Source organism: Mchenga conophoros, linkage group LG16 (genome assembly GCF_057382185.1).
Source record: "Mchenga conophoros isolate Kocher_MC1m ecotype Shallow Benthic linkage group LG16, M_conophoros_male_GT1.1, whole genome shotgun sequence".
NCBI lineage: Eukaryota > Metazoa > Chordata > Actinopteri > Cichliformes > Cichlidae > Mchenga > Mchenga conophoros.
This window is the reverse complement of record NC_140541.1, coordinates 22,201,769-22,227,588: the sequence shown is the minus strand read 5'-3', so window position 1 is coordinate 22,227,588 and position 25,820 is coordinate 22,201,769. Positions and strand designations below refer to the sequence as shown.

General features: G+C 42.3%; 1 protein-coding gene across 4 annotated transcripts in view; it reads right to left on the bottom strand.

The window, feature by feature from the left end:
• LOC146556756 (FERM, ARHGEF and pleckstrin domain-containing protein 1) overlaps nucleotides 1-25,820 on the bottom strand; it is a 57,949-nt gene that overhangs the window by 31,200 nt on the left and 929 nt on the right. For all 4 annotated transcript variants that reach the window (XR_014889082.1, XM_085250674.1, XM_085250676.1 and 1 more), the window contains exon 2: nucleotides 23,126-23,332. Coding sequence is in view for 3 of the 4 variants with exons in the window: in XM_085250674.1 (XP_085106800.1) it covers nucleotides 23,126-23,305 (180 nt within the window). In the remaining variant the exon portion in view is untranslated. The remainder of the gene's footprint in view (nucleotides 1-23,125; nucleotides 23,333-25,820) is intronic.

Genomic DNA, 25,820 nt, shown 5'->3' with positions numbered 1-25,820 from the left:
CTCTTTCAATATTTTTGGAATATTTATTTTCCTAATTTAACTCTAAGCACTGCTGGGACTGTAAGACAACATGCAAAATCGAAAATTAATATCAGAACAGCAGAACAAACAGCTGTTGATTTAGCAATCTGGGCACTGGCTCCCACAGTCTGAGACGGGCCAGGTATACTTTACCGAGCTTCCAACCTGCACAAATCCATCAGATGCTAAAAAGATGGGACGCCCTCTGGAAAAATTAATATCCAAAGTATGCTAAATAACTGTAAGCAAATGTGCCACGCTGCATGCATAAACAGCAGCTTGCTAACAGAAGCTAATATTGGAGCAGATGTAGTGATCTATATAATCACTGTGATGTCTGCTTGTGTGCTCTGTGTGCTGTAGAGATCAAGAAAAAGAGAGACTGAGGCAATAATATGGGATGGCATTAAAGCAGAAAGCAGAATTAATAAGAAGCTCATAGTGTGGCAGAATTCACAGCCAGCACCCATTAATTATTGTACCACATACTAATGCAAAAACAGCTCAAACAAACAAACAAGTCCGAAATTCATTCTCATTTTCACAAAATGATCACAGAGACCGCATATAAAACATAGAATTAACCATTAACTAATGGAGGGACTAATGCAGTCCTTAGTTTGGCATTCTAGCCTCTGTGGTGGAGTGGGTCTGAGTGACCGAAAGCCTCAACTTCTTTTTTTGCCTATTTTACTCTAAATGGGGCCACAGTTTACCAAGTGAGCCTTTAAGGTGTATAACATAAACCCTGAAACTAGCAAGTACAGAAACTCATCAGGAAGATTTTATGAGATTATGGATTAAGTGAGCCATAGCGTCATTTTCCTACTTAATTAGTCCTCTTTGCCATTAGAGGAGTCTCCCCTTACTTTCTATATAAATGTATATATACCAAATTTTTCGGACGCTAAGGCGCACTGGATTATAAAGCGCATGAAGCGAAAAAAAATCTGATAAGTCAAACTTTACTCAACTCATTCTTCTTGCTTCCACTTCCGTACCATTGATTCATTAATGTTGAATTCTCTCCCAGCTGCTCTATTCCCATGTTGTTGCAGTATATTAATGACTAACCTCTATTGTGGATGGATTATCTCAGTTGTTCTCCTGACTAAAGTTTGGTCTGTTTACAGCATCCTACCATGCGATTACATTTGTCTCTAACCATCAGGAACCCTCATGTTAACTTTTATTAAGTGGGAAAAGTTCATCCTCCAGCTTCACTGTGTTTATGTTATGCTAACATAGCTGTGTTGCTAGCATCACGTAGCACATCATTCAACTTCAGCAACCCTACAAACGTCAATGCTGTTTAGTTTTCTGTCTTCATTTATGTTGAAAGTAATAGCAGAGCTGTACATTTTAATTTATTCAGAAATCTCTCAGTCAGAACATGGTGTATTATACTTAGATGGAAGCTAGCGAGCTAACTCCCTGCTAACTTCTAACTCGGTTAAATTTCATAAATTCTGTTTTCATGGATGCCTAGATGTTAAACTTAATTGTTACACCTGGTAAAGCAGCCATGGTGATCATTTTATTAAAGATGAAAGAATTTAGACAGTTTTTAACTCTCAGTGATGCTGCAGAGTTCGTTTGACGTTGGGACCTGAAGCAGATGGAGTTTTGGACCCAGATTAGTCCGTGAGGCTCCTGACTACAGCAACCGTAATGCTCCGACAATCCATCAAGTGGTGCAGCTTCGTAGCTCAACAAAGTTGTGCTAAAACATTTTTTGACAGCTCTTTGAGCGCCGTGTACCACATAAAATCAGTTTGAGGTCAGTAAGCACAACCAGAATTCATACATAAAGCGCACCGCATTGTAAGGCGCACTGTCAATTTTTGAGAAAATTAAAGGATTTTAAGTGCGCCTTATAGTGCGAATAAATCGGTAGTTGAAATACATTCACTAGCCACTTAGGCCTATTCAACTGCTCATTTAAGCAAATATCTAACACACCAATCACACGACAGCAACTCTGGTCTGAGTATTTTAGAAACTGCTGCACAACCATCTCTAGGGTTTACAGAGAATGGCCCGAAAAAGAGAAAATTTCCGGTGAGCAATAGTTCTCTGGAAGACAAAGTCTTGTTGATATTAGAGTTCAGACAAGAATAGCCAGACTGCTTCAAGTTGATAAGAAGGCAACTTTTCCTTCTTCTATTGTTTGCTTCATTTAGGGGTCGTCACAGGACATCACCTGCCTCCATCTCTGCGTATCCCTCGTATTGTCCTCTGTCACAGCAACCCGCCTTCACTATATCCATGGATCTTCTCTGTGGTCTTCTTCTTTTCCTCTTGTCTATTCAACATCCTTCTTCCAGTATATTCACTATCCATCCTCTGCACATGTCCAAACACATGAGCCTTGCCTCTCTAGCAACTTGATCTGTTCCACTGATATACACATTTCTAGTTCTGCCATCCATCTCCTGCCTAACATCATGCGTCAACCTGTCCATCAACACTGCAAACAAGAATGGGCTCAGAGCAGATTTCTTACGTAATCCTTCCTCCACTTTGATCTGTAACTCCTACCGCACACCTCACCGTTGTCTCTCTGTCCTCACACATGTCCTGCACCACCCTCACATACTTATGTGCCACTGCACAGTTCCTCTTCTCTAGTTCTACAGAGAAACAGCGCAACTTCTGAAGTGCTCTTTCTCGCCATGTAGTCATACTCTCAAGTTAACCTAGCTTTAAAAAAAATCAGTCCTATATCTGCATGGTATGATTCATCAACTTTATCCCTCTGTAGTTATTAAAGCTCTGCACATCACTCTTTTTCTTGAAAATCAATACCAGTAAAATTCCTCAGGCCTCTAATTGATCAGGATTGTGTTAAACCATGTTGTTAAAAAGCCCAACGCTCTCTCTCCTAATCATCTCCATATTATCTCAAACTCAGCTCTTAGTCCAACAGAAGATCTTTGGGAACAGGAGATTCACATGATGGAGCTGAAATATGCAGGCACTATGTGATGCTGTCATGTCAATATGGACCAAAATCTCTAAGGAATATTTTCAGCACCTGGCATGAAGATGCTTCTAACAGTACTAGTAAGGCGTAGCTAACAAACTGGACAGTCAGTGTATAGGCTGGCACAAAAAACAGTGTGGGATACTGTTTAAGCCAGCTGATCTTTCAATATCTTTTGTTTTATGAGAGTATAATCAGAAATGTTGGAAGCTTGCACTTTCAGATTCTAAAAATACCGCATGAGTCAAAGCCAGATATGACTGTCCATTTCTCTTTTGATTTTCCAAATCAATTTTATATCATGCAAATTCAATAGAATCCCATTCAACACGCTACCTAATGTGTAGAAAAACAAATGCAACACTGCCAAAGAAAAGCTTTTTCCAGTCTGAACATGTCACTCCATTCATGATTTGGCACTGTTGAAGCTAACTACTGCCTGGAGTGTAGCATCAACACGCTGAATCAAAGTCTGAGAAACCAGCTTTCTGCCTCACCACCAGACTACCACAGATTTTCCTGAGTGGGCTGCACTGTGAGAAAGATAAGACCCAGGAGCTTGTGTGGTGTTTAAGAGATGTTTTTTCCTCCCACTGGTGGAGCACGCAGGTCTCTGAGGAATACTGTCCTGCTGCACGCTCCTTCCTTTACACATAATCTCCACCAGCAATAAATAAAGACAGGAGCACATGCTCTCTTAGTGGTGAGGCCAATCAATTGGCCTTCTCAAGATTAGCCCTAAACTACTTAGCTCTTAGAGCAGCAAATCCAGAGGCCCTCTGCCCTGTGATGCAGTCAGGTAAGTGTCTCTCAGCTGCTGTGACCTGACATCCCAAACTTTCAGCGGCTACAAAAGAGCTTCAGCAGCTGAACTGAAATTTGCATGCTTTACCCACTGCTACACAACCTGTACTGGCAAAGTGTCTAATTTTGTACAATATAATAGGTCAAAAGGAATCAGATAAACACAACACAGGTTAATTAATCTACAATTGAGAAAAAACACACCAAAAATAATCAGAGCCCCCCCTCCCCAAAGAAATCAATATGTCAAAGATCACATTTAAGCACTTTAATATATTCACACTGAAACTCTAATTATCTCCTGGCCGCCAGTCAGCTGGGATTTCCTTGTCAGAATATAGATTACCTAAGAACACACAGGCCTAGAGAGCAGAGCCTCGGACCAAACCTGCCGCTTCCCGTGGACGAGGATTAAGGTCAACAACCTGGGAATCGCCCTCAGTTTATAACTGCACCAGTGATATAACCAGGCTACCGAGGCATATGTGTTCATAGCACAAATGCACAATGCAGAGGTATCTGATTAAAAGTCCAATTAAGCCTGGCTTGTATTCTCTTTTTTTCTCTTGACTTAAGATGTGGCTTTGAGATGACAATAACAGGTGCTTAAAAAAAAGCAGCTGGTAGTACTTAGGCACAGCGGTTGAGCCAAATGCTGTTAACACTCACATAATAGTCATGCTAACATACGGCTGTTTTGAGGGAATAATGTTGCTCTCTTAGTTGAGAGCACTTACGCGCTCACGTTTGCTAATTAGCACAAGATATAAGAATCTGAAAACAAAAAAGTCAGAGCAGGGATTCTTCAGGACCCAGAGCAACCATCAGTATAATTCATCTTGAGGGGGGAATCAATTCTTCTTCTGTCCTCTGCTCCCTTTAGGGGTTCCCACGGCAGATCAGCTACCTCCCTTTCATCCTATCCCTCCTTGCACCAACCCTCTGCATGTCCTCCTTCACTAGATCCATGAATCTTCTCTGTGGTCTTCCTCTCGTGCTCCTGCCTGCCAGGTCCATATTTAACAACCTTTACCCAGTATATCCACTACCACTCCTCTGGGCATGTCAAACAATATCACCCTTGCCTCTTTAACTTTCGCCATGAATGCTGGTGCCAAATCTATTTTTTCAGGATTTACTTCTAGGAGATTACCAACATCATCAGAATTTATGACATTTATGGACAAAACTCTGAGGCTATAATCAAGAAGTAGATTTTGCAGGATCTGGTTTGTTGTCTTGCATGCCATGGATATCTGTATCAATCCATCCAATACAGAAAGTCCTGGTTTAAGCGAATTCTCTGAAGAACTCAAAGACTCGGTGCTATCTAAATCAGATTCACGCAGCATAAAGTAAAGTGCACAATGTCATTGTTTGTTGTTCTCTGGGGAGGCCATTCAGAGTGCCTCCTTTATACCATGTTGGAAACATACCAGAAGTGAGCAGCTGCTAAATCAGTTACAGACACCACCAGTGGGATTTTTTAAAAAAAAGAAAGACATTTTGCTGCGTGTGCTCTTGTTGTGTTTTTCCTCTGTTTGGACTGACACTGAATGTGTGAACAGCTGTACTTATTTTTGAGGAAAAAATAAGCATGGTGGTGCGAGACCTGTGTTGGCTTCATAAACTTTGCAAAGCTGCATTACACTGCACATTTTAATATAGCAGAGTTTAAATCTTCTGCACTCTGCATGAACCTGTAGCTGTCTCCAGAGGATGAGATATATAGTCCTGGTCCTGAGGTAAAAGCTCACATTAAAGAGTGCTGGTAGAGAAACTCGAGCAGAGAAATAAGCCAGCAAATGAATGAAAGAGCAGACAGAGGCTCAGTAAAGGCAGCTGTTGCTGTGCGTCTGCAGGCTGAGTTGCCGGGACTAGAGAATACACGTTTTTCTTCTGGCAGATGGAGCGTGACCAAGAACCATGGCAGGAAAACTGTGATTCCTGTAATCTGAGGGGAAAAATCAGCTGAAGGAAGGCTTGCGGTTAAGCAAATAGTAAGCAATTATAAAATGATGACAGATCAATCTTTCCATGGTGTGATGCATGCTCTACTTTTAGAGGCATGGTTTACACTATTTTGCTGTGTAATAATGTTTTAATTACTGTGACCGCTTCAGGGATCTTTGGAAGTTAAAATACGGTGGGGCAAATGTTACACCCAGCTCATGGCTTTTCAAGCACACCCAAAAACCATTACTGTACGCTGTATGGTGAGCACTACAACATCTGCCCGAGGAAATGTGCACAATGGACTCATGCTTTAGAGTGCTGGAGCTGAAGGGTTTTCAGAGAGTGAAACAACCCACTCTGACTAATTTAGCCATTCATAAACAATGGACGAGGGGTTAACATGAGTGTTTCTGTGAGTAAGAGGTTTAAAACGCAATCTCTCGTAGGTGTGTGAAGTTTAAATGCGGGCCTGGGGTTTGTCTCACCGAGAGAGATTAGCACTCAAAGCAACCAAGGTTTTCAGTCTCGCAATGCTGCCTCGTTTTTTAACTGAGCGGAAGATATCCATGGTAACCTCTTGGATGTGGCATGGCGACTCTGCTCTGGTGGCGGCTCAAAAATGTGTCGAGTGTCACTCTCTTAGCCAAACGACTCAGTGAAATGATTTTTCCAAAGCATCGACGCAAACACCAACATGAGTGAGACAATTTCTCAACTGTGGCCATGAAACAGATCTCTTCTGTCTTTTAGAAAAGGGTTCCATCACAGTGAAGAAACAATCTGTATCATTTGACCAAAAAAAAACTATAAACAGGCTGTCATCAGCTGTTTAAGCCGTAATTATCTTCTGCCGTTTTTCACATTTTTAGTAGTCTATGTGGGATTTCTGAGCGTTATTGCAACTACTAAGCAACATTTCTTTAATAGTGAGGACCACTTCTGTGAATATGTACATCATGAACATAGACATGGATCTACATCCACACATATGGCGGTCAAGAAGTGCCAGCACAGGCAAAGTGTGGGCAGACAGCCTCCCCCACACAATCACTGGTGAAGGTTGCTGGAGGTCTATGTACACACCAACAATTCTATGCTATTAATTTAAAAATCCTACTTCTGAAGTTATTGCATTCACATTATTTTCAGAAAACTTAATCTCTTTTAAGAAGACACTCTATCCGGTCGTTAAGTGATGACGTGACGAATCCTACTTCCGGGCCTAAAGTAGTCTGCGTTTAATATGGCTTTTGTGTTGTTAACATGTTCAATGTTTTGTATTTTCTTCTATTTAATCTCAAAAAGCTCCTAAAACAGTCAGTGATCACTGTTGACCTCCCTCGGTTTTTATTACCGCTAATCATTTATCTAAGCTCAGTTTTTAAAACCTTAGGATGTAACTAGGGCTGGGTATCGTCACTGATTTCTAGAATCGATTCAATTCCGATTCACAAGGCCCCGAATCGATTCGATCCACGATTCGATTTAATTCGATTCGATTTAAATCTGGGAAATTTTGACAGTCAGAAATATTATAATTCAGATCAGTACATTTACATATTTTTGTATCAATAAAAAGGAAGCTGACACACGCAAGACTTTATCACAGGTGTGAGCATCAATCACAGCAGAGGCCTTTGTGTCAAAGTAGCTGAGGATAAAACACAGAAAAACATGAAGGTGATTTTCCTGGCCTGGGATTTTATAAAAATATTCTGCAGTACATCAAAAACGAAAGAAAACCATTAATCAACATATGAACATCACCTCTGAAGTTACAGCGGTTTTATTACAGACACAGCGTTTTGCATTTTGAATAATTATCGAATAATTATCGAATTTCCCAGAGGAACCCACCCGAGGGATTAATAAAGTTCTATCTAATCTAATTTTAAAAAGTTTAAATTTGTTCAGTATTGAACAGCCGAAATGAGGTTTTCTTTTCGGAAGAATGTAAAAGGGAAAAAACAGCGGCCGACAGCCTGTAAACAACAGTAGACTTGTGCGTAACAAGCAAGCGAATAATGAAGAAAGGGAAACTGTTCTTGAAGTACAGAGAGAGAGCTGTGCATCGCAGTGGAAGCAAAACAGTAAAAGTCTGAGTGAATTCATGACGATGTTTATGTGAAGCGTTTGGATCTTCTTTTGCTGCTGGTTCGGTCAATATTGTTTGGAGAGAGATCAAACTAACAGCTTTAGAATCGGCGCATAAAGGGCGTGCACACAAAGCGCAGACCCGCCGACAGATCAGAGTCAGCGAGCTGTCGGCTTTCAGCCCCGACTGTGAGAAAAGCGACATCTAACTGATTCTGATCCGCGGGTCCCGCTGTGTGTTTAAGTCTTTGTGCAGAATCCGTGTTCCTGCTCTCATTTACTGTCTTAACTGTTTGGTGGTTCTTGAAATTTTGTGAGATTTCACCTGAGATTCTGGCATTTTGGGCAAAATAAATTTATATTAAAAAATCGATTCAGGATTTTAATGAATCGATTTTACGTTATCCAAGCCAGAATCGATTTTAATCGATGAATCGATTATAAGAACCCACCCCTAGATGTAACTACAGCCCAGCCCATGCAGCAGTATATGAATGGCTAACCTCGTATTGTGGATGGATTATCTCAGTTGTTCTCCTGGCTGAAGTTTGGTCCTTTTACAGCATCCTGCCATGCGATTACATTTGTTCCTGACAACCGAGAACACTCACGTTAACTTTTATCGAGTGGAAAAAAAGTTAGCTTGTTTATATTATGCTAACATAGCTGTGTCGCTAGCGGTCACGTAGCACATCATTATATACCAGCTAGCCAAACTTCAGTAACCCTACAAACATCACTGCTGTTTAGTTTTCTGTCTTCATTTATGTTGGAAGTGATAACAGAGCTGTACGTTTTAATTTGTTTCCAAAACCCCGCAGTCAAGACATGCTATATTGTATTTAGATAGAAGCTAGCGAGCTAACTCCCTGCTAACTTCTAACTCGGTTAAATGTCATAAATTCCGTTTTCATGGATGCCTGGATGTTAAACTCAATTGTTACACCTGCTAGAGCAGAACGCTGATCATTTTATTAAAGATGAAAGACTTTGGACAGTTTTTCAACTCTCAGTAATGCAATAGTGGTCGTTTGATATATGGACCTGCAGCGGAGTTTAGGCCCAGACACGGCTAGTGATACCATGCAGACATACGCCATTTTTCAGCTAATAGCTCTTCTTGTTGGTACACAAATGCACTGTGTTGCCTTCCGCATTAAAGAAATGGAAACAAATGGCTCCTTGGAAGCAAACATAAAGGGTGCTTCAAGACTTTTGCACAGTAATGTACAATACCTCATTCTTGAACTGTGGGGAACGGATTAATGCGCAGTCCTATAGTTGCTTTGACCCTATTCTGCTTATAAGCCAATAATGGTGGTAACACTGGCAACAATCCCTCACAGATAATGGACGTATACACAGTATAGGCTCGATATTTAGCAAGAATTCCTGGATTCTGTTGAATCAGCCATCAGCTGTTGCTTTTCTCCTTTGTCAGCTCTTTGAAACTTCTGGTTGTTTGCACAAGAAAAACGACAGGTTACTGACGTTGCATGGCAGTACACAAAGACGCCAAACATCCTTCACCTCCCACTTTTAACATAAAGGAGGAACTATTCATGAACCACTCTGCAGCACAATGAACATTTGGGGGGGGGGGGGGGGTACCTAAATTACCTAAATTAAAAGGAAAGTAGTTCCATTAGTACATTCTGTGTTCTCTGCAGCTATTTCTATTACTTGCCTGTATATTAGCTGTTTGCTCACTGTCTACGTGCCCACTTTGCTTGAGATTGTTCTTGATCAACTGATGTGACTGTCTCTGGTGGAACACCACATGCTGGGTTAGGCTAGCAAGCTCCAAGTCTCTGATTTCTGCTCTTTTTGTCATGGAATCTGTCTCCTGTCCGTCTTCACCAGAGCAGGAATGCCACATTTTCAATAACCAGCAAAAAGGCAGGAAAAGAGGACAAGAGGTCATCATTTTTGCAAAATTATGCTATCGTACTATTTTGTTTACTCAGCATTGTTTGCCACAAATGCTGGGCTTATTCAAACCCCATGGTTCACATCTGACTGCGGAGTGTAATCACCTACTTACATTACGGTCATTCAAGTGCAATTTCTCTGACTAAACAGGCTAAATGCTTCCATGCTGCCTCTCTGTCTAAAGGAGGTCAACTGAGCCTATGTGAACGAGCACCCAGACAACATTGCTCCATAATGACTCCCAATGAAATAAAGCAAGTGAGTCATCCAGTACGACAAGACCTGTGTCTCCAGAGAAACGTCACAACAAGATAAAATATCCCCAATTCTGCTCCTCTAAAGGTTATCAAGCAGCTTGACTCTCTTATTGGACTCGTGTGGTTGACGAGGACACAAACAGGAAAGCTTCATTCTGGCTTTGACAAAAGGCGACTTGAACTGGCTATTCTGCAAACACTTGGCATGACAAGTTCTCTTAAGGAGTGCTCCGAAGACCTAAAGTTCCCTGAACGATCCCAACCCCCGCTGGTTGTCTGAAAGCAGACGTCCCCTGGAATGAATCCTCTGATATCACAGAGCTCTGACTCTTTTTGCTCCAGACTTCCGCGCATCGCTTCTCAATAGAGATGGACGAAAAGCTCAAGAGCAGCTCGACTAAAGGTCAAATCACACATAAAAGAAAAGTGAGGAATCCCCCCCCCCCCCCCAAAAAAAAAAAAACTTTCGAGTTTGGTTTCTCCAGGACAAATGATAACTTTTAGTTTGCTAGTCTCCAAAGTAGATTATGCAACAGTTTCCACTTTAATACCAAGGGGTAAGAGAGGGCAGCGTTGTTATGGTAGACACTCTCCGGTGGGCGTAAGTACAGCTGGGGTTTCTGGTTTAAATAGTTCACTCCCTCCCTCTTTCTCTCTCTCTCTCTCTCTCTCTCACACACACATGCTCTCATGTCCCTCCCTCAATCTCTGCTTCATTCACCCTGACTCTTCCTCCCACACGTTTCTTCTATTTACCCACGAGACCCCAAATTCAATTACAGTCAGGGTGCCGTGGGAGGCAGACTCAGGTGCAGCTGAAAGGCATTCTCATACACAACATGTTGGGCAACTGCATCATGGGAATGACTTCACTGCAGGCAGAGCTACAGCACAGCCTTCAGCACTTTTTTATGTTTTAATTACCCATCAAGTATTGCAGCAAATAACACGAGAAAAAGAAGGGCAGCACATGTGTTGCAGAAATTTCTAACTGATAAGAAGATTTCAGCAGGAGAGCAGCAGAGGTACAGCCACAGCACCCGGAGTGGATAAGGATAATCCCATGATATCACACTGCTAGTCCGTTCTGACATGTTAATTAGCCCTGCGAATCTCAATGAGAAATTCATAATTTATTGAAGAGGGGCACTGCTGTCGTGAAGCTGCTGTGCAGCCGAGGCAAACCAGCTCTCGTGAGGGTCTCACCCTTTATCTGAGACCAGAAGGACATCACAGGCAAGACTGCGGGCTCACTAAGAGCGGCACGGCCGCCACACCCATCACGAGCTGTGATGTCTACCTACCCCGCTGCTACTCAGTCAGTGGGATACAGCAGTTCAAGAGCTTAATGAAAAGCGAGCCCATCGAAGCTGCAGTCAAACGGCGTGTGGAAGTCAGAGGATCCCCCGTCTTCACGAGTCGGTCACGAGACGAAAAGAATCACGGGTTATGTTTGCGTTCGCCTCGTCCTTTCTTTGCAAACTGACAGCAGGCAAATGGTCACATCGGCAGATAGAGTCGACCGTCGCTGCTGTGTGAACCAAACAAATACGACGATCCTCCACAAAGAGATATCCATCTTGGTTACCATAGGAACAAGACTTATTATAAAGGCATCAGTTTTCCCAAAGCACCTGTGCACAGTATAGGAAGCAGAGCAGCATGATATTGTCAGGCACAACATGACAGCGTCGGTGACAGCTTTCATCAGTGGCTCTGTGCTGTTTCACTCTGTGTCTCCACGAAATAGTGTGGATAATGTACGGGGAACTGAAATCTACATTTACAGCTGTGTTTACACTGTCACCTGTTTGCTTTTGCTTTACAGGGAATTGAGGGGTTACGCGTAATGTAAATATTTGCTATACAAGAGCTCCAGTAATACAAGTGCTCTCTATTTGCCTCATAGGAAAAACAGCCAAAATATTTCTGAGACAACATTTCCTTTCATTATTGATTAATATAGAGACTATGTTTCCTTATTAATAGCTTATTAACACAAATAACTGTAAAAATGGTGTTGATTAATTTTCCATTGTCTAGTTGTTGGTTAATTGTATGTTTTTGCAGCCTTTAATTGTGATACATGATGGATATCTAAATTCAGCATGCTGCAATACACTTCGAGTCTGGGAAGGCTTTGGCTAGCTAGAAACATAACTTCACAAAGTTAATCCAACAAAACCCCTGCAGATGAGGGTCGCAGATGCCAACAGACTTAATAAACTAATCCGTAAGGCCAGCAATGTTGTGGGGATGGAGCTGGACTCCCTCAAGGTGGTGTCGGAGAGTCGGATGCTGTCCAAGATAAAGACAATGTTGGATAACACCTCCCACCCACTCCATGACATGCTGGTCAGTCACAGGAGCTCGTTCAGTGAGAGACTGAGATTACCGAAAAGCACCACTGAACGACACAGGAAATCATTCCTGCCTGTGGCCATCTCCCTGTACAACGCATCCACTTAACACACTGGTTACTGCTACAACTACACATTTTTCTTTTCCAACTATTTATCTATGAGTGACTTATGTATGTATGTATGTATATATATGTATATATTGTACTATTCTTAGTTAGTGTATTGTCTGTCTTGTCTTAATGTTGGTTTAAAATGGAGCACTGTAACAAAAAATAATTTCCCCCAGGATCAATAAAGTATTCTGATTCTGATTCTGATTCTGATAATGTTGCTCAGTTGTTCCCAAGTAAAGCCAAAGATGAGCTCTGGTATTTCTTCACCATACTCAGTCAAAACCATGCAACTGCTTGGTCATCCTTCTTTGGGAAATCCACTGCTCTGATAGGCAGCAGCAAGAATCTGTAGGCAGGGACAGATATTTTGTTCTGAAAGCTTTGTGGGTTGTGTTTGAAGACTTTTACGTGTTTGAGTGGGCTTCGACTGCATGCATGTAAACAGACTTTGAGGGCAGCAAAAGATGGCCTGATTTTCATGAATTTCAAACCCATCTGCTGCTGTCTGATTATTTAATTGGTTTACATGTATTAACAATGACCAGAGCAAGAAAAAGGAAGATTAGCGCACAACTATCTGGATGCAGGAAACACTTGAAATCCTGGAAAACTGGTTTTCCTGGCAGACAGTCATGTACCTGACTCAGATTGATATGAAAACCCCAGATGGAAACTAAGTATACATAGATATTGTAGTTTTACATCATAGAATATTCAATATGATTGTTTTTGTTTACATCAAATCATTATATGGTATCATTTTGAATGCCTTGATATTGATTAAATGGGCTATTCCACAATCCTTTAAGGTATCCCTGATATTTATCTGGTAAAAATACCGTCTTCCTTTTATCAGTATGTGTCTCTTCACATATTAGTATTCTTAGCCATCAGTTACCGGATAATTCCTGCTGTAGCGCTTCTCCCGTGGCTCTCATCCTAAATGACCTGATTAAATTTCAGGATGTGGGGGACAACAACCCCCGCCACCCTCACAAAAACCCCTCTGTGGGATTTCAATTTCATGCCATGAGAAAAAGGCAACCGAGGGTTCAGAGTTCATGTGAGGAAAGCATGAGAATATTTCCTGGCAGAAGACAGTCAGTCAGTGCAACAATGATGCAAGACGCATGAATGCCACCGTTATTTTTGATCTTCTTTCCCCCCGTCCTCAATCTGTATCACCAGTGGAACATCTGACGCAGGCTTTCATCTTTTCACTGCATGTCTCAGCTTTTAAAAACCACACAAATCTTCCATTTATTTGACTTATTTATTTATTTTTATAGTCAAACTGAGCATATGACCCCCGCCCCCCTCTCCCTTGCCATCCCAAACACAATGCCATCTTTCAGGGGAAAATGGGTCAATCAGCAGTGAAACGAAGACGAGCTAATAATGCCCCACAACTTATTGTGAGTCACATTTTAAGTAAGAGGTTTTGAATGCAAAAAAAAAAAAAAAAAAAAAGCGATGAGGGCTGCGTTTCCTTCCTGAATATGTTACTCATAAATGATGTGCAGCAGTGAATCCCCATGCCAGCGACTTGCTCTCATATTAATGCTCCGCATGGAAACCCCCCACTCCTCAACCCAACATCCCCGCTTCTTCCTCCCTCCACCCCTTCCCGAGCAGATATCAGTGGAAGACAGAACTCTGCAGCACGGCAGCCGGATCAGACGCTCCTCACCCACCTCTCTGCGTAGCCATGGCAACCCACACATAGACCGGCATGATTACACGTGCCCTTTCAAACAAGAACTCGTACAGTGTTGAAATTCGATGTATGTGCACAGAAAGAACATCAGCCGGGGATCCAAACTAACACCTCGGAGGGTTCACGTCCTGCCGCTCAAAGGTCGCGACAGTTGTGCCGGCGAGACGATCTCTAACAGCGGAGGGTGGGATGATAAACGAGCAATAATTCCTTTTCGTGGCAGGGAGCCACACGAGGCAGCTGCGTGTGTTTTCTAAGAGTGAATAACAACAGATTAAAGTTGGCTGAAGCAGTACTATCGGGAGAGCGGCGCTTAAGAACAGAAAAAAGAAATGTTTCTATTTTAAGGCTCCCAAAAGAGAACAAATGTAATATGTTAGCAGAACAGGCAAATATCACATGCTCGGATGCTTGTGATTCCCAGTCTCCTTGCGGTATCGGCGCCTCTTTCTAATTGTCTCCCCAGCCAGGTTGCAAACACTTTTCTCTGGTGACATGCAAGATAAAAATCAGAGAGCTGCTATTTATCTGGAAGCTCTCTCCAATGAATCCCCTCATTCACAAAGACTGAGCTTGCTGTAACAGGGGATGGAGAGATTGCCATGGTCACCATCTCCTCATTGACCGCAACAGATGCACACTATACAAGTCCCCCCCCCCCCCCCCCGCCAAAAAAAAAAAAAAGCTACTAGAGTAACAACACAGTTAATTTAAAGAGATTTGGCTTGTACTCATGCATGACTCATATCAGGAAGAGGAGAGTGACAGTAATGGGTTTAGAAAACTCATTGACATGGTGTAAAAGGTAGGGGAGAGTTGGATGTGTTGCTCTGTGCATCATAGATGCTGCCCCATTCCCCCGAATGCTCTAACAGCCAATCAAATCCCATTTGTATTCGCATTCAGCCAATGACAGCTCATCAAAAAAACGCTGGTGCCAAATCATCCCCTGTGCGCAAATCATTCAACCACTACCTCTGTCAGTTCTCCCCCCTAAAGCGCCGGGAGGCTGGGGGAAGCAGACTGTGTCCCCACCGCAGCTCCGAATTTAACAGGATTTAGCACAGTGCTCCCAGACTAGACCGTCTTCCTCTCTCTTAGCACTGCCTCCCTTTACGCTCCACGTGTCATGTTTATAAATACAGAACATGAAACGTGCGTTATGCGCGCAGATAATACGCATGTTGAATTTCAGTGGTGTCGACCCGTCCCGCTGTGCAGACACAAAAGATTTCAGAGACTCCCTTTGCATAAATACATTGAGCTTGGAGTGGAAATCTAGGCTGATTGCTTTCTATCCCAGTTAGTATTTCTGCACAACAACCATCAGAGAAAATATGCTGATGTATTTAAAGTCATCGATAAAACAACAAGCAGAAGGTTTTCAGTAATGCAGTTTAGACACAAATGAGCTATAATATAAAACAGGTAAATATGAATACACCTGTTATTCCCGGCTATAGTGCTGCAGTCAACTGCGACTAACAGTTATTTCCATTACTGACAGATGAGCTACTTCTGTGCAATCGGTCAAACAGTGACAATTATTGATTAGTTTCCCAAACTAGAGAATAACTCATCATTAAATTGTCTTTACCTTTGACCCATTTTTTTTTTACCAAATTCACAAACTAAGAGGCTAGAGCTACTGCAGGTCTGGCATATGTGCTTAAAATGTGCCTGTAATGATTATTCAAATATTAAAATAGATTCAGATTCGTTCCCTTTTGGTCTGTATGGCTAATCTGTCATCTGAAATTGGCAGCACTGGTATAGGCTTTAGGGCTTCCTCGTATCTGACTCCGCATGATTAAATTACCATAATTGTTTTAAAGAGATAGAGCAAATGTATATAAGCCATTAGGGTGGAGATTCTTGGTACCAGAAGTTTTATGGTTTCCATTTTTAGTCCTCTTATAGTCCATTTGCACTGACCAAACACACAGCAGGCTTTGGTTGGATGCAGCTGAACAACGCTCTCTGTGTAGAGAGCAAAGCCGTCTTGAAATCAGCTTTTAAAATGTAGCTTTTTATTTGATTTATTTAGCATATTTAAAACTTATCAGCATACATAACAAACGAGCAGCTCGTGGAAAAAGATATTCAACTGATGCACTAAGAAACCCCAAACTGAAACTACCATGACTGTCATTTTTATTAATGGGTAAACATTTAAGAAAACGTATGCGTCACGCCACAGCTTCATAACGTGAGTACAACACCACGACTAATGGACGGCTTTGTGCAATTAATTAGCTGTATTGTACACTAATGACAGTGGATTGAATGTCAGATTTAATAAGTACGCTGATCGGTACGTGCTGCATTTGCCAATCCCATTGCTTCCTTTTTATTAAGATCAATGTTCAGAATGGAGCTATTTATGCACCCCTGGTACTCGACTCTCCATATGCATCTGGGCGTCGCTCCACAGGTGTGTACTTGTCCTCACTGCCGGTCAGTCAGTCACTGAACAACCATACATAAGCTGTTTAAGACTGAGCTGAAAGAAGCCCTTTATCGTGCTTCTGCTCATTAAGTCAGGACCTCATTGCCATTCAGCGGACAACAAGGCACACTAGAGCTCCTCTTATTGCTTCTCATCACAATGAATGGGTGACAGCATATGGGGAGAAAAGTGGAGAGTGGCCGGATGATGCTAAGCCCTCTGGACTGGTGTGAGAGTAGACTTGTTCTAATGAAGGTTCTCTCTTTTGTGACACAGCCCTCTTTTAGCCCGGGTGGCCCCTGCTTCCCCGGTTTCCTCTGAACACTTTCAGTTAAGAGGATGAGAGAGAGAGAGAAATCACATCCAGCAACAGAAAATAGGTTAAATATAGATGTCTGCGTTCATAGTTAGCATAAAAAAATCTACTCAGTGAAACATTCTTGATTAATTTTTTATCATTTCACACTAAAAGGATGCCTAAAAAGGAGTGGAGATGGATCCAGCATCCTTATTTAGTTATGTAAACTTTAAATATGTCAGACTGACAGGCTCTCAGACAGCGTCGTGATAATCAGGCAGCAGCATCTTCTGCAGGATACCGGTAATGGCTACAGAGCCTTGCCACTCTTCTTCTGTTGTGCTACATCTTCTTCTTTGCTCCTCCCCTAAAAACACATGTACACATGCATACACTTGCAAACACAAGCACAAATCATGAGACAAGCTAGTGCAACCACAAATGACCGCAAAACAAGGCTCTCACACTGTGCTGAAAGAAGGGCACATAAATCAGGTAATTTCATTTTATTATTCCTATTTATTGATTCATTTTTATCCCCCTGTGGCTTCATGTGGGGAAATGAGTTTCACTGGGGGAGGGAGGGAGTAGGCTTCCACCCTAAGACAATGGTAGGAGAAGCGCCGAACACCAGTGGGGTGTTCATTAACATGTTTACTTTCATCCACTGATTTGTAATCTAAACTGATGGCTCAAACTCTGATGCATCAACACCCCCGAGATTCACCGACAACACGCCGTGTTTTGCACCACGTTCTCATTTTCTGCTATTGTACAAAAGCTCGGGGCTTTGAAAAGTCGAAAAGAAGGGCGATAGAGTGAGTATGAAGTAAAAAAAGTAACATAAATCAGCTCAAAACCTCAAGAGGACGCAGTGTTGGGCAACAATAGCAATAAACTTAATTTTTATAGCATTTTTCCAAACCAGAATGACAAGGTCCTTAAATTAAATCTGCAAAAATGCCAGCATTAAACCATTTCAAAATATATAAAGAGAGGAAAAGAAAAGAGAATTATAAGGCTATGGTTATAATGTTATACAGCTTGTCAATGCAGGTGGGTTTTTGAAAGTTGTTTAAAACAGGGAACTGATTAAGCTGATCTAAAGGTAAGAAGAAGTTTATTCCATGGCAAGGTTGCCATCTGCTTTACGCCTTGAGTGTGAAATCTGTAACAGCAACTGATTCCCTGATCTGTGGATCTCGGTGCAATGTTGGATAAGGTGTTCAGTTACATTATCATAGAATTGGTTTGACCTTGACAGTAAATCTACATTCACTGGCTACTTTATTAGGTACACTTGTCCAACTGCTCAGTCAAGCAAATATCTAGTCAGCCAATCACATGGCTGCAGTTCAATGCATTTGGGTATGTAAACATGGTGAAGGCGGCTTACTGAAGTTCAAACCGAGCATCAGAATGGAGATGAAAGGCGAACGTGAATGTGGCATGGTTAACGGTGCCAGACAGGCTGGTCTGAGTTTTTCAGAAACTGCTGATCTGCTGGGATTCTCCCACACAACCATCTGGCTGTGTGGGAGTGGTCCAAAAAAACAGAAACTATCCAGTGAGCAGCAGTTCTCTAGGTGGAAATGCCTTATTGATGTCAGAGGTCAAGGGGAAAATGCCAAGACTGCTTTGAGCTGATAGGAAGGCAACAGTAACTCAAATAACCAAGTGTTACAACCAAGGTATGCAGAAGAGCACACCGATCTGGTACAGCAGCAGAAGACCACACGAGATGCTACTCATTTCAGCAAAGAACAGAAAACTGAGTCTATAATGCAAAGTTGGACAATAGAAGAAAAGAAAAACTTACATTTCTGCTGTGACCTTCAAGTGGAAGGATCAGAATTTGTAGTAATGGATCTATCCAGATCACAAAGACCAAATCACCCTAAACTGGTTTCTTGAATATGAAAGCATCCAAGTAAACCCATCTGGGATGTAGTGGAACAAGAGATTCTCATCATGGATGTGTAGCCAAAAACACTGCAGCGATTATGTGATGCTATCATGTCAATATGGGCCAGAATCTGTTAAGGATGTAATGTGTAAAAATACCAAGACTGAACTAGACTTCTAGCATGCCTATTGAAATTGCTCAGATAACGCACAGCTTACTGGCAAATTAGCAAATAACACCAACATAGTGTAGTAACTGTTCCAATACTCACAGATTAAGTGAATACTTTGAAGCTGAGGTGACTGAGTGGAATTCAGGTGATCGTAATATAAGAAGTATTCATCCACTGGGGAATAAGAACAACATGTCTATTCAGCAGTTTTGCGTGATGCTTAGCTTGAATAAGAAGCACGCCGTGGTTTAATCTAAACCTGTATGTACTGTTGATGTTATTAGTTATTAGGAAAGAAAAAGTATTGCAGTAAAAACCGCATATGGAAAGCGAATTAAAATGCATAGAGATTAAGAGGTTTGTATTTAATTAATTCAGGATTTGCCTCAGCAGGTAGACTTTTAACAGGGGCTGTGGCTGTAATGGACAAAGTGAAGTGAAGGCAGGAGAGGACAGACTGCAGTCCTCAGTGGCTCATTATAGTGAGAGAGGAAGACCAGCAGTAGGAGTGCAATATGATAGAAAGAGAGAGAGAGATGGTATGTGTCTGAATTTCTAATGTTTTGCTAAATCAGAATCAGATTAGATGTATTCCATATAAGGTTGTACCTGATGCTATTCTAGCAGAAAGGTTTGGCCCGATGGATTTGAACTCCTTCATTCATTCACAGGAATGAACATAACTCTCCTCCACTCTGCCTTCATCATCCCTTCCCCCACATGCCAACTGCTAAATGCATGCTGCAATAACACTCTTCACGGACAAAATCTGCAGAGCTTCCACCAGCCATCAGCAAACATAAGCATCAAAACATCAGTACACACGGTGTCGGCGTATGTTAGCCCGAGGAACGCAAGGCCAGACGGCAGTCTGTCCTCCTGCCCCACTGAATCTAAACCAAAACGACTTTATCTTCAATCTTCTGCTTTTTTTGGAATTAAACAAAAACGATGGACTAGATTTTAGTCATGTTTCAGGAGGCCAGTCTACCGCTGTCCAGGTTTTTGCAGCCAGACTTTATCAGCATCAACTCAAGTGTTCACAGCCAGAGTGCTAACTAGGCCACAGCATGGTATGCGACCCATGAGAAGGCTCTGTGGCCCCTTTTTGTTTCTCAACCATCTGATACTCTGCCCGCTGAGGTGGAAACTTACCCCTCTCAAACAGAGGAACGGGAACTGAAGCCTTCAGTATCAGTAACAGGGTGAGGTTAGACATTTTATGTTTTCTTAAAGAGACGCCCCCCCCAAAAAAATTCCTGCCTTGAATCACTTTGACAATAAAATCATCTGAGATGAGTTGCCTCTTCCTGAACAATGCTGCATGTTCCTGTTGTGAAATAAAAGACTGGATAATTGCTTGACAGATGTGTTTTGTAGACCATGCAGCTATCTCACTTCACTGCTGCGGGGAAGAGATTAACATCAGCACAGTGTGTACAAAGTTGACATATGTCTTCTGTATCTCAGGGATAGTTGGGTTGCGACTTGGTGAAACAAATTGTAATTACTGCTGAAAGAAAGCAACTCGCTTCAGGCAACTAAATGTGCTTTAAAATTGCTTTACCTCAACTCCAGTAAAAACTCCTTTCTAAGGTTTTAAAGGTCTCCCTCATGCTGCTAAATCTGGTTCTGACTCATTGGGCCGTGGACTTGGAGCCTTTGGTGTCCTGTGAGGACGTGGGCAGCTGGTGCTTTGAGTCCTGTGGAGTGTGGAATGGGGACTCCGTGAACTGGGCTCGTTCAAGTGGATGCTTGACCTGATTGGGATGTGGGGAGTTTGGAGGCCGGATGAAGTGAGCTTTCGGTTCTTTGTCACAATTCTCGAGTAATTCGTGAACCAATTTTGCTGTGGGGTGGAGTAAACTGTCCTGCTGTGGGAGACTGCTGCCATCAGGGAGTGCCACTGGTAAGAGGAGCTGCATAAGAACCATTAGAAATGCGATAGATGTCAAAATAATACCCATGTGAACCCCAATCACCCAAGATTTCCCAGTTAAACATTGCAATGTAATGAGATAAATAATATTATTAAATTCCAATGATTTTAATGTTGTGACTGATCAGTGTATACACTGCTTGGCAATTCGAAAATAATAAAGTAACCTTTTGTTTTTAGAAGCTCAACATACTCACTGAACTATATGTACATAGTAAATAAATAGATGTGTGTGTATGTATATGTGTCTATACATATCTATATATATATATATTTTTTATTTTTTTTTTATTTTATAATAGATCTTTCCACCCTGAATGCAAGCCAGTGACTGAGATAAATATCTTCTCTGTTGATACCTCTGGGCAAAAAACAACATTCAGGCCACAGAGCTTTTTATCTCAAGTACTGACTTGTGACAAAGGATATAATGTGTGTTAAATTGAGCATGAATAAAGCTTTCTGTTAGCGAGAGCCTTTTGTTACCCTCCCCTGATTCGCAGCCTCAGCTTGTTTCAGGCCAGCTTGGCGAGAAAACGTTGCAAACTCACCATCACAACCGCTCAGCTACATAATGAAGGACATTTAGGGCCTTGCAAAAAGGGTCACTTACATATATTTCTTGTAGTGCACAGTATTTAGTCGTTTAATGTTCTTTTTCACCACCGAAGATCCAAAGTGTCAGCGTGTGTACTCCTTGGCGGTTAGAGTAGTGTTAAACACAGCTTTGGGACACTGAAACGTCATAAAAAATGTATTAAACTCTGAGGTTGAGATCACCTTTGTAAGCGGAGTTTCCCATTGCAGGTTTTCCACAGATTGCAAGCCCTGAAGCGGACTAAAAAAAAAAATCCCTTCCACTCCTGCTCTAGACTCATATCAAATTTAAGCATCACCGGCTGGATGATATTGCAGTTGACAAACTAGCGTGAGAAAAACTAGTACAAAAAAAAAAAGTAGACATAAACAAGTGTGCAATTAAACAGGATTTCACTGGGAGAACCTAGTGAGCGTTAAGTATTAGAAGAACATATGACACCTCTAGAAAGATTAAGAGTCATGCACTGCCTAAGGAACTGCATTTACCCACACTGCCTTGGGAAACAGCCAAAAGGACACAGCCACCCTGCAATGCACACGCACTAACTGTCAGTAAAGCTCAGCAACTTCACTGCCGGAGTCAATTCATACACATTAAACAGGTCCTGTGTGGCTGCTGCTGTATCTGTTTCCCTCCATCACTACTTTTCACTATCTACTCATCTCGCTCCACTGTTTTGGGAGGAAACGCTTCTGGTCGCAGAATGTAGCTCGTTGTTCTACTCTATCCTCAGACAAATACCAGTATTTTCTCTTTCTCCTCTACACAATGAACATATGTTTTTACTTTTTTTTTTTTTTTTTGCATTTTAAGCATTGTGACCAGATAGTAGAAGGCACTTAGCAATTAGTGTCTAATTTTAGCACATCCGCCTTCGCATACTGTGTCCAAATTTAGAGCCATGTGATGAGAACGTTAATCCTCTAAATCCTAAAGTCAAGAATGGAATTCGAATGGGAGCTCAAACAAGACAAATAAGATATATTCTTGTCTCTCTCGTCTGTACCTATCTGCTTTCATTAAATTATCTAAGATAACACCAGTGTTTGGAAAGCTTTAAGAACAGGGATGCTTTGCTCTGCTTCTCTCTCTTGGTCTCGTTCAGTCGTGCAACATCATAGCATGGGCATGAACTCTCCATGAGTGAGCTGTAGAATCGTGCATCCTTTCCTTGTCATCCAAGGGCGGCATAAAATATTTCCAAGGACCACCTCTGGCCCGTGAGCTGCGTTTTGAGAACCCTGGCAGCAGAAGAATAATTGTGGTGTAGTAATAGCGACAGCTGTAGAGCAGATTTGAAACACTTTGGGAGATTAGGAAAGAGTGAGCAGAAATTGAATAACCCACAATAAACTGGAGGAACCCTGACATTACTAAGATCCATCCAGTTTCATTCAACATGCAGTTACCATGCCAACCTGTTACCAGACTGCAGCTGGAATCGGGGAAATGCTTCTTGGCCACGGTGCGATAATGAAAAGTCCTGTTCAACAACAAGAAAAACGATAATGACTCACCGAGATGTCGAAAAGCTCCTCTGTGTCATCCAGCATACGGACCCTGACGGTGACGTGTCGTCCGGGGGGCATGGCCGGAGGTCTGTGCCCGGGATCTAACGTACTGATGCCAAGGGTCTCCGGAGCTCCGAGGCGCTGCCCTGCGCCAGAGGAGATTGTGTCTGGGTCTGGCTCTGCCATGGTGTGCTGCACTGCTCACTGCTCAGCCTGCATCAAGGGCAAGACAGAAGTCAAGCACAGAAAAACATATTCAACCTAAAGGGTAAAAATCTGAAACTCCCGTCTCACAGCGTCAGCGATGTATGTGCAGTACAGCCCAATGTCTGCATCGGCTCCCAGAGGACGGGCTGCACGACCTTTCATGTCACACAAAACACAGTAATTGCAAATGCAGTATTTGCACTCGCTGCTAATGGCTGATAATTGTTGCCAGTGGGAGACCCAATTAATCTAAAAAAAGAGTGAGGCAAGTTCTTGCTTTCAAAGCACAAATCAGGCAGCCCTAATTTGATTTAACAAATGAATCATGAGGCTAGAGTGTAAAAATCAAAGAGCCGGTAGAATGACAGTTGATTTGGGGAAGAAGTAGAATAAACCCAGAGTAATAGGAATTAACCAAAAACACTCCAGATGATGAAATAACTATATTGGATCGGTTATCAATAAACTGCAGGTTTAAAGTAGAGATAACAGATAACGTACATCGATTTCTTTCCACTTACCCAATTCAGCTGTCATTGGGCAAGCAGGGAAAGAGATGGGGTACACCTCGGACAAGTCACTAGCCAATCAGAGCTAACACAAAGACAGGCAACTGTTCACTCCCACATCCACCAATTAACATAACACGAATGCCTTTTGGCTGCGGGAAGAAGCCCATGATGGCAAAGGGAAAACATCCAATTCGTGCAACCAGGCTCTTTCCAATCCATAACTAATAGATGAATGGCTTCAACAGGCCACAGAAAGTAACTAACATGACAAATATAAATGATGGGTACCATCGCTACAAAGCATCCAGTGCTGGAGGTTTACATCCAAAACCAGAAAGAGCTGAGGTGCATCTGGAATGTGGGAAAATCTGCAGTATCACTCAGTCAATGACTCTCCCAGATGGCTGAATGTTTTGGACAAAGTCATGGATTCATTTCGGGTTGACACTTGATCAGGCCACTATCCCCCCCCCCCATTCCCCACCCCGCCACCATGTATCTACAGCCAGATCCCCTTAGGCCCTGCTGTCCTGCTTAATTCTCTCTTCATTACACATTCCAGCAGGCTGATGTCATCCCGAGACCTCACCGAGTGGTTCGTCAGAGCACCGAGGCCACTGGGCAGTTGTTCAGCTGCAGCAGAGGTGAACGACTGGTGCCAAGTTTAAGCTGAGAGCTGAATAAGGCATTTCAAAGGAGTGGATAATGTAATCCAGTAGAGTGTGTGGAGAATATAGCCCGAGGACAGTGGACACTGTAAATTCTGTGCGATGATGGTGTAGGGATCAATGGCTAGTAGGTCTGCTGACTGTAATTTTATTTTTTTAATTGATGATTGCTGACTGATTGAAAAATCAGTCGGCTGGGTGATAGAAAACTGTGACAAGCGACCAAAGATAAACAGATATTATTTACAAGAAAGAGAAAGGAAACAAGAAAACAGGAAAAAGGCAGTTTTACTTGAGGAATGACTGATTGAATAGGAAACCAATTTTCTGTCAAGTGATTGTTAAGGCTGTCAAGGCCATTCTGTCCAGATGTATTGTGGTAAAAGGCTAAAAAAGTAAAGGACACTTTGTAATGCAATTAATCAGGAAAGTTCATCTTTGAGTTCTCTGTTATAAGACTTTGGGGACCATGTTGTATCATTTTCACCTGCCTGTACACTGTCATCACAGCGCAGTGGGTGAGAGATGTTGCTGTATTCCAGTTAAAGTGCACGCTCCCTTGGGCTGATCAAAAACAGACCTAAAAGCTGCCACCGGGGCAGTCTGAATGGAAACGAGCATATTTTCCCCTAATCAAGCCCAGTTCTTTTTGACACTTGATCCGAGTGGCTGTCACCGCTCGGTGGCCCTGGCTCTTGATTATTGGCAAGCGTATTATGTCAACTCTGTAAATTCATGGCTTGCATGACCTGCACATGCACGCCACGTAACCGGACACTCTTCAAACAAGGCACCAGTGAAACAGAGGGCAGTGAAAGAGTAGACTCTGATTATTTCAGTCAGCACGTACCCTCCCCTGCACCAAGCATCATGAATCAACCAGTCATGACTCCGGGTCTGTGCGCCTCTCTGAATAGGTAACACAGGACCAAACAAACACAAAAACAGGCAGTAGTACAGATGGCCTTGTTCCCAGGGCTAGAAAGTGACACAAAGCGTACTCGTCCAGCATACAATGCCAAAAGGGACATTTGCAGACCCCTGAGTGTTTCTCAGGGTAAACCTCCCTGCCTTTGAACTTGTTTGCTTGAAATTCCACACAAGCCTGTAATGTTTAGCTGTGACTGCTGGCTTATTGAGAGTCCAGCGTTGTAACAGTGGCTCCTCTGTGCGCAGAGGCACGCAGGGGCCCCTAGATGAAGTCCACAACTGCACAGCTGGAATCCTTTAATGACAGCTGAATGGCCAGAGGCTGTCTACCTGAGAGAAGCTGCATAACAAAAAAACAGAGCTCAATTTCTTCTGTGTTTCGCA